Below are 9,396 nucleotides of genomic sequence, written 5' to 3'. Positions count from 1 at the left end.
GGACATGACATGAGATGATGAAGGCGAGACAGGGAGAACAGTGAGGAGGCTGTTGATGCTTAGAAAGGACGGCATTGTGGCCACAGGAATGATGCAATCTGGGAAAAGAACAGTCGGAAACTGAAGGAATTACCAGCTGAATGGGACAGGGTGTGAATCATAGCCGTCATGCACACTTCCTGTGTGAATGTATGTCTCTTCTTCTGCTCCTGACAGGAAGAAGAAAAACTGAATTGGCTTAACTGGTAACTTTACAAGTCCCATCTTGTTGTCTGACTAGTCAATTAGAGGAAGGGGGGAAGGGGCAGAAAGGAAGGATGGAAGGAGGGGTGCGTACTTTGCAGACAAAGCCACATCCTGATGGTCATCAGTGGGTGGCCTGAGGGCACCTTCCCCCAGGGAAGATAGGAGGTGTTACAGGAAATGAGGTAATATACAAAGTCATTACCTAATTTCCGACATAAAGAAAGCGAGGAGCAAAATTTTAGAGAAATGTCTTCTTTTCTTTTTTTTCCAAGAGACAAAATCGTGTCATTGAGATTTGCTCGGGATTGACTTATTAGTCGAATGATACTGGCAGAGACGCATGTTTTTCCACTCTTGTTTCACCAGGTCTTATTGTTGTTGGCCAGAGATGGGTTGTTTTAATAGACAGCAGCTGGGGATTACACACAGACACTCACACACAGACACAGACACACTCACACACATACAGACACTCACGCTCACACTCACACACACACACACACACACACACGCTCTAGATGTGTGCTGAGGAGCCGGGGGGGGGGTTTAGAGATGTCCTAAATGTCTTCCTAAAGGAACAGCACAAGCTTCAGGCAAACGTTCCTACAGCGAGAAAGAGTTAAAAAGGTTTGGTTTTAATGCGTTGCACTTAATGTACATACGCACACAAACTCCCTCACACAACCACACAACCACACAACCACACAGAAATCACACGCTAACAGCCAATAACTGCTGCTACAAATGAATTGGGAGCTATAATTTCATACGTTTATGAATCATCTGACATAATAGTGCAGCTCTCTGGACAGAGTGAGTGGATGTGTAATGAGGAGCTGTGTGTGTGTGTGTGTGTGTGTGTGTGTGTGGGTGTGTGTGTGTTGTATACCCAGCATGCATCAGTTGGACTCCCATCGCTGTTGACCAGAGTTTCTTTCCATTGGCCCTCACCGAACGGAACAACTGACTCTCTTTCTTTTCTGAAACGCAATCCCTCCTTCTCCTTTTCTCATCCTATGTAAAATGAGCGCTCTGCCCACTGACATCCATAGCAACCGCTGTTTGATTCTCCGTAGATCTTCCATTAAACAATAAACTCACACCGCCGCGTACGAGCGAGCTGCGCCCTTGACCTCAAAATCCTGGGTTGGACTTACTGAAAGTCCCTTTGCTCTGTGCTTCTTTCTGTCCGACTGTTCGTAATCAAGAAATCAAGACTGACTTCGACACTAAAAACGCTTCCATACAGCAGTTTAAAGTGTCTTACATCCAAACCGTAGACTCTGTACCCCAGCACTAACGCAGTGTACCATTAGTGTAGCTCAACTAATTCAGAGAAATGAATTGAATGAAAACAACATTTCTCTCATATCAGCTGTAAGTGAAAAAACAAAAAGTGCAGAAAAATAGCGAGGATAAGCAGTTGAACTAGTTAGCTCTAAGTAAGGGGTAAAAAAAGAAATGTAGTGGTTAAACAGTGGAGATGGTTAGAAAAGCTGAATAAGTATGAATCACGTGAGTTCATCTGTGTGTGTGTGTGTGTGTGTGTGTGTGTGGGGGGGGGGGTCTGGGAACCACTGGTCTACATCAAAAGCTTGAAGTCATCTCCTATGCAACTGTAAATAGTGACCATTTCCTCTTCCTGCTGCTGCTGCCGCTTTAGTTACTCAGCCCATTAGTGTGGTCAAAAATAGTCGAGTGTGACGGTGAATAAGACTTTGTCAAGTCACCTGAGGGACTCGTGAAAGAGGCACGAGGGGCCTTATAGTTAAAACAAGTGTTCGGTGTCATTCAACAGCAGCCTTTTGACTGAGCTCAGGGCAGAGGGAGGATTCTGTACGAAAGAAAACAAAGTGAATGTGTCAAATCAGGCCTTAAAAACCCCTTTTCTTATATTCACAGTGAAATACATCCAGGTCTGAGACGCTAAAGTTTAACTTCAGGAGAGGGAAACCGACGTTAATAATTATTAGAAGACCCACAAACTGCAGGAGCCTCATTATGACTCTTAATTACAACCTTTAGATGTAACTAGCCTCCATCTTTCCCTCCTCGCCGCTCCTCTCTTTCCCGCCTGTGTGGATGTGCTGTAACAGTGGCAAACAGTGAGTCTTTATGTGTCTACTGAGAGCTGCATGGGTGAGTCAGAACCAGAAAGGGCTCATTCAGGGGTGAAGTCTAAACACTGAGACCTCCATGTCTCCAGAAGACAGAGAGGGAGAGATTAGACCTTCAAGAGCTTCCCGAGCTGCCATTCACTGCTGCCCAAGCTCGAGTGCAAGGCTGATTAACCATCGGGGCTTTTTCACGCAAGTATCGTCAGGCGTAAACCGACAGACCTGAGCACGTATTTAGATAATCTGTGTTTGCTTCAGTGGAAAAGAGACGTGTTTTTACCTTCGTTGTATTTAGTGACTATTAGCAACAGATATACAGGAATAATCTAGTGGCTCTGGGTGTGGTTGTTCATAAGTATTTACCCTCAAGTCTCTGGGTTTTCCATAAGAGAGGGATGAAGGAGAAGAGAGAAGGGGAGGAGTGACGAGGCGAAGACAGAGACATGGACGTGGGGGAAGAGTTTGTCTTTGAGGTTTGGATGCGACTCGGAAGAAATTCCCAGTTAAATTACTGACTGACGCTGCTGCTTGACTGGAGACATTGGCTGAGGTTGCCCAAGGCCTGAGTCTCACCCTGGGACACTCCCTACCTTCCTCTCTTCTCTCTCAATCGCCTTCTCAGCACATACACCCTCTACCACTGTGGCTTTTCCAAACTACACAAAATGTAGAATCATTATAATAATAGATCACATCAAGTTCTACCGTGCAAGGGAAAAAAAAAAAACTCACTCTCCAAAAAAGTCACTGTTAAAAAACTTTAATCGGTCTAGGTTATACTGTATCCAAACAATAAAACACATCCTAAAAGTGCATTACACGCTCACAAAGTGACTGTGCGCAGCAGAATATCAAAGTGGTCTCGGTTTTCACTGCACTCACAATAGCCTCAGTGTTATTTTTCAGCTCTAGTTCGAGAGGGAAAGAGTTGAGGAGAAGCTGTGTGGGAGAGGTGCGGCACGAAGCCGCTGGCACCGCTCCAGATGTCAAACCAGCACCGCAGCGAAATGGGTTTCCAGGGGAAAGTAAGGTCAATCATAGCGGAGACTGAGGGATCCGGATCGCCGAAGAACTCGGTGACCATCGTAATATGTGCTCGAAAATGGTTTAAACAAACGCTTTCATCATGTACAAACTCAGTGACTTTAGTTTTAACCATCACAATCTGCAACAAGTGGCCACAGGATAACGTCAATGTTGAAACTGAAGTTAATCTTTAACTCTGTGAGGGGGATTTCCTCCTCCAGTTTCTGGGTTTTTTTTTTTTTATTGAAACCTAAACTGGCTTTGTTTGAAGTTTTTCTAGGGGCTTAAACTTGGCAGTGTTCTTTCATGTTGACCTGAGCTTCAATTAACTACGGTGCTCGCTGGAGAGCCGAATGTTGATGGTTGAATAGCTTTTGTGTTTAGTCATTAAATGGAGACGTGCCAGGTGCTTGAAACTGATGTTGCTCTCGCTGGCTACAAGGCAGCAAAACACAGAGAGACATTATTTAAGAGCTTATTTTCGCTGTCAGTGAGAAATGTGTTTTTTGCTGCGAGCGCACAAAAAACATCCTGAACTTGTTGTCACTGCATCTGATAGTCAACATCATACCAGACAGTTGGTTTACCCTGAATCACCAACAAACATCAGGTGACTTAGGAAGCGTTTTTGTGTCTGTCTCTAATTTAAACTTGTTTTCTTTCTACATACTGGAGTTTCCTTTTGTCTCATTTTGCAATGCTTCTCCTTTTTTTTTTTTGCTTTGCTTTGCTCTGCAGTCATGGCTGCAGCAGTATGGTTACCTGCCCCCGGGGGACCTGAGGACCCACGCCCTCCGCTCCCCTCACTCCGTCTCCTCAGCCGTCGCTGCCATGCAGAGGTTCTACGGCCTCACCGTCACCGGCACCTTCGATGACAAGACCGTCGAGTGAGCATCGTCAAACAGCTGCGCTCTGCACGGAGCTTGGCTCAAACTAACAAAAGCTACTTTTTTTATTTTTTATTTGACCTTGTTGTGAGCGGAGTTATGTCTTGTGTCTGGCAGGGCCATGAGGCGGCCGCGCTGCGGAGTGCCAGACAAGTTTGGTGCTGAGCTGAAGAGCAACCTGAGGAGGAAGCGATACGCCATCCAGGGCCTGAAGTGGAACAAGAATGAAGTCACTTTCTCGTGAGTCAACAGCAATGCATCTGCAGAGTTATGAGGGAATAGGACCTGAAGCTATTCTTACACTATGATTAGTGTGATGCAATGTCAGAAAACCCAAACTATATTGAGCAACTGAAAAGGTTTTCCTATGAAATGAAAATGACTCTTTTCCTTACCCCCCCCCTCGTAAACACTCTCCAGTATACAGAACTACACCCCAAAGGTGGGTGAGTACGAGACCCATGAGGCCATCAGGAGGGCCTTCAAGGTGTGGGAGAGCATCACCCCTCTCCATTTCCGGGAAATCCCCTACAGTTACATACGGGACAAGGTAGAGGAGTTTGCCGACATCATGATCTTCTTTGCTGAGGGTTTCCACGGCGACAGCAGCCCGTTCGACGGAGAGGGAGGCTTCCTGGCACACGCCTACTTCCCCGGCAATGGCATCGGTGGAGACACCCACTTTGACGCCGCTGAGCCGTGGACGATTGGAAACCGGGATCTGTCAGGTAAGGCCGCGTTGAAACTGATAAACACAACGCAGGAGAAGCTCAAACGGTGGGAGTGACTTTGCATGTTGGGAGTCAGGTTCTGTTTGTTTTGCTGTCCCAAGCGAAACGCAGGCGGCGTCACGTCCAGTCTTGTTCAAGTACATTTGAGGGAGTGAGTCTCCCCCGGGTGATGTTGATACTGCAGAAATGGAGAAGTGTTTATTTCTGGATTGCTGAAAACACACAGCTTTGCAGTGTCAGCTGTTTGAGTCAAAAACACGTTTTCACATGACCTGCAGCTGCACATTTTATTAGGTAAGGTAGATTTAATTTAGGTAATTGCGTGCTTTTGAGTCACTTTAAAATGAGGAAACTCCTGCTGTGTAAATCATAAGGATAAAAACCCTTTCTATTTCATGTCTCCTGCTTTACGCTCATTTTCCAGAGAAAAAAGGTCATTATATCATGTTTTGTGGTTGATATTGTTTCAGGAAATGATGTATTCCTGGTTGCGGTGCATGAACTGGGCCACGCTCTGGGTCTGGAGCACTCCAATGACCCTTCAGCCATCATGGCTCCTTTCTACCAGTGGATGGACACCGAAAACTTCGTACTTCCTGACGACGACCGCCGAGGCATTCAGCAACTTTATGGTACGTTATCAACAAAGAGATTGTCCAAATCGCTGTCAGAAAAGGTTGCTGTTCATCTGTTTTGTTTTCTGGTTGTATTGAGCTTGAGGGGCTTTGGTGACACAACACGAAAAATCTTATTATAAAACATGAGAAAACTTTCCAATCATTTAAAAAACTGATTATTGTCCAAAACGTAAACTGTGCCACTTTTGCTCCAAAGCCCTGCGATACTGTGATACTTCAGTAAGTTCATGTTAAGAAAACTAAACAACTTCCTTACGTCCTTGTTCACATAGGGTCTGGATCAGGCCCTCAGCCGCCTCCTGTAACACCCCGTTCGCCTTACAACCCGGAGCCCACATATTCGCCGGACAAGCCGCGCTTTGGCCCCAACATCTGCGACGGACACTTCGACACCATAGCCATCCTTAGAGGAGAAATGTTTGTGTTCAAGGTAAACCCGCCTCACACGGCCGAAGCTTTGATGTAACAGTTCGGCTGTTGGACGGTTTTAAATTCTGTCTCTTTCCCTTCCAGGATAAGTGGTTCTGGCGAGTGCGTAACAACCACGTGCTGGATGGATACCCCATGCCGATTGGTCACTTCTGGAGGGGATTACCCACTCATATTAATACTGCTTTTGAAAGGGAGGATGGGAAATTTGTTTTCTTTAAAGGTGAGTCTGGCCTTAGTATACTGACCCATCAAAGTTAGTCATTGTCAAACAGGCGAAGTCTTGCAGATACCTCATCTGGTTCTGTTTCTGCGTCCGTTTGTTCCCACTCCGCCTCATTCTGTCTGTCTGTCCGTCCGTCTCTCCAGGGGACAGGTACTGGGTGTTCAGCGAATCTATTCTGGATTCTGGTTACCCCAAGAGTCTGAAGGACATGGGCGCTGGACTTCCCAGAGATCGAATAGACTCTGCTCTCTACTACACACCAACTGGACAAACATTCTTCTTCAGAGCAAACAAGTTAGTCATCTTCATTGCGCATGTGTGTGTGTGTGTGTGTGTGTACGTCGTGAAGAAACTGTTCTGATGTTTATAAAGCAGTGATTCCAAGGAAAATCCATTTGCGTCACCCTCACCGAAAGATACTGTATGTTTAAATGTTGACCTTATAAGGTTCAAACACACCGACTCACTCACCTACCCCGAGTTACAAAACCTGCTTCTCATTTAAACATGAAAACAAACCTTGAGGAAACTTTATAGCTTGCTGCGCCTCCCTATATTTAAGCCGTAGTCATTGTTATAAAAAAAGGTGCAGCAGTCAGTGATTATCATAGTGCAAACAGCCACCTATATAAACAAAGTCCATGAAGGCACCTCGACTTTTCAGACCTATTGGAGGAGTTTAAGTGTTGCCTCTGGGGAAACAACACTTAAACTCTTGGCTGACCATTTTCTAGCCAGCCAAGTCAGCAGGAACACACACGGCGATTCCGAGCAGTGTTTTAAGTTTTGGGGGTCAAGAGCCGGTCAGGTTTCAAGTCAGTCACGACATATCTCAAGTCAAGTCACAATTCCTTAGGACGAATCCAAATCAAGTCTCAAGTTACATGTTTTAGGTCAAGTCAAAGTCAACTTTTACGTCTGTCAAAAGAAGACTCAAGGCAACAACAAGTCCAGTTCGAGTCAAGTTTAAAGTCATTCAAGACAAGCCTGAGTCAAGTCCAGTAATTAGTCTTTTAGGGAGAGTGTTAAGTTAATCGAGACAAGTCCAAGTTTCCAAGTCAGGTTTCAAGTCTGTCTTTAAGGTCAGTCTTTGAAGGTAAGTCCAAGTCATGTCTCGAACTTGTCAGGTCTCACGTCATTTGAGACAAGTCAAATTCAAGCTTCAAGTAAAGTCTTTGAGGGACGTACAGAGTAAAGTCTTAAGTATCTCAGAACCACCCTAAAGTCCTTTAAGTCAAGTCTCGAGTCTTTATAATCTAAGTGCATGTCCAGTCTTTCGGGGATCTGAATGTGACCATAAACTCACTGTAGCTGTTGCTCTCTTTACCTTTCCCCTCTCTCTCTCTCTCTCTTTTTTTATTTTTTATTTTAGGTATTACCGTTTCAACGAAGATTCACGATCTGTTGACGATGGCTATCCGAAATCTGTCAGTGTGTGGCAGGGAGTGCCTGACAACATCAGGGCAGCCTTCATGAGCAAAGATCAAGGTATGTTTTCACTTCTTAGTGTGAGCCGATACGTGTATAAGTTGCTTTATTTCTTCTTCTTTCACTTCCGGTTTATTTCTCATGTTTCTCTTCCACTCGTCAGCGTACACCTACTTCTACAAAGCCAACAAGTACTGGAAGTTCAACAACCAGATGATGCGCGTGGAGCCTGGATACCCCAAATCAGCCCTTCGCGACTGGATGGGCTGCCCCAACGAAGACCCCAAGACCGATGGAGGAAGAGGCGGAGGCGGACACGACAAGGACAAGGAGAGGGAGAAAGACAAGGAGCGGGAGGATAAGGACAGAGCTAGAGATAGAGAGAGGGACAGAGAGAGGGAGAGAGAGAGAGAGAGGGAGAGGGAGAGGGAAAGGGAGAGAGAGACGGAGACGGACAAGGATAAGGATACGGAGGTGATCATTATTGAAGTGGATGAGGAAGGAGGGGCAAGCGGTGGAGCCGGGGCAGCGGCGGTGGTGGTGCCGCTGTTCCTCTTAGTTTGTGTGATTGCAACGCTGGCAGCCTTGGTGTTTTTCCGTCGGTACGGTACCCCACGCCGACTCCTCTACTGCCAACGATCTTTACTGGACAAGGTGTAGACGGAGGAGGAGGAGGAGGAGGAGGAGGGAAGGGAGGGGGGAGGGGAGTGAAAGCCAGGGAGAGAAAAAGAGAAAAAAGAAAAAAAATTGGAAGGAAATGTTAAACACAGATAACAGAGCAGGAGAGAAAGAGGTGAAACAGGAGAAAGAGCAGAAGGAAAAAGCGCCAGACTTGCATTTTAAAATATTTTTACCACTGCCAGATTCCTTTTGCTCTATCTCTCAACCACTCCATCCTTCCATGTTTTACTTATTTTTTTTCTCTCCCTTCTCTCTCTGCCTCTCTCCTCGTGGTAACTGACGCCAGCTCATTGCTGTTTGGTTTAGCCTTTTTCAATGTCTTATTTTTAGTTTTTGTCAGTGGTCAGTGTTTGTGTCCCTTGTGAATTTCCGCTTCAAACCTGCATCATCAAGACGCCCATTCTAGCATGTTCCTTCGCGTAAGCAAAACAGTGTGTTTGATTTGTTTCGTTCTTCCCCCTCGTAAACTTGCACGCAATCCCATAAACACACACATTTTGAAGCCACAGTGGTACAGTCATTGTGTTTCTTAATCTTCCAGTAAAGCAACATGTCAGAGCCAGTATGGACCATAAAAGGGAAACAAAACATTATTCCTTATGAAGCATGAGATGCGCTCGTATCAGAGTCAAGCAATAAATCCAACTGTGTCTTTTCCTTTTTTATATCAATGTCTAGTGCTGATTATTATTATAAATGATGTTGTCATTATTATTATGACTATTACTATTATTGTTGTTGTCCTCTGTGTAAAGAATGTGTTTTGTACATTGTCATTAAAAAGTCCTGCTGGACAGTGACATACAGTTTTGAAAGTGGCCTTAATTTTATATATGTGGGGACAGTGAATGGGGAAGGGGGTTATGTATTCTTGAAACTTGATTGTTTTTTTTTACCTTGAATCCATCTCAAATGAAAATAAATTGACGATCTGAAAATGACTCCTTTTTGTCATTGTACTTGTTTACAGTTTTCAAATCATGGTGC

The 9,396-nt window shown here is 45.1% G+C and overlaps 1 protein-coding gene across 1 annotated transcript in view; it reads left to right on the top strand.

Annotated features, from left to right (window-relative positions):
* The window catches only part of mmp14b (matrix metallopeptidase 14b (membrane-inserted)), an 11,941-nt gene extending 3,420 nt beyond the window's left edge, over positions 1-8,521 (top strand). The window contains exons 2-10 of the mRNA XM_023421890.2: positions 4,128-4,276; positions 4,394-4,516; positions 4,697-5,004; positions 5,478-5,639; positions 5,918-6,075; positions 6,159-6,297; positions 6,444-6,594; positions 7,673-7,788; positions 7,892-8,521. Of these exons, the coding sequence (XP_023277658.1) occupies positions 4,128-4,276; positions 4,394-4,516; positions 4,697-5,004; positions 5,478-5,639; positions 5,918-6,075; positions 6,159-6,297; positions 6,444-6,594; positions 7,673-7,788; positions 7,892-8,388 (1,803 nt within the window). The 3' untranslated portion in view covers positions 8,389-8,521. The remainder of the gene's footprint in view (positions 1-4,127; positions 4,277-4,393; positions 4,517-4,696; positions 5,005-5,477; positions 5,640-5,917; positions 6,076-6,158; positions 6,298-6,443; positions 6,595-7,672; positions 7,789-7,891) is intronic.
* The last annotated feature ends 875 nt before the right edge of the window (positions 8,522-9,396 follow it).

This window comes from Seriola lalandi, unplaced genomic scaffold (genome assembly GCF_002814215.2).
Source record: "Seriola lalandi dorsalis isolate HSWRI2012SDOR001 ecotype SW California unplaced genomic scaffold, Sedor1 jcf7180002054677, whole genome shotgun sequence".
Lineage (NCBI taxonomy): Eukaryota > Metazoa > Chordata > Actinopteri > Carangiformes > Carangidae > Seriola > Seriola lalandi.
Note: the sequence above shows the minus strand (reverse complement) of the source record. Positions and strands in the feature narration are given on the sequence as shown.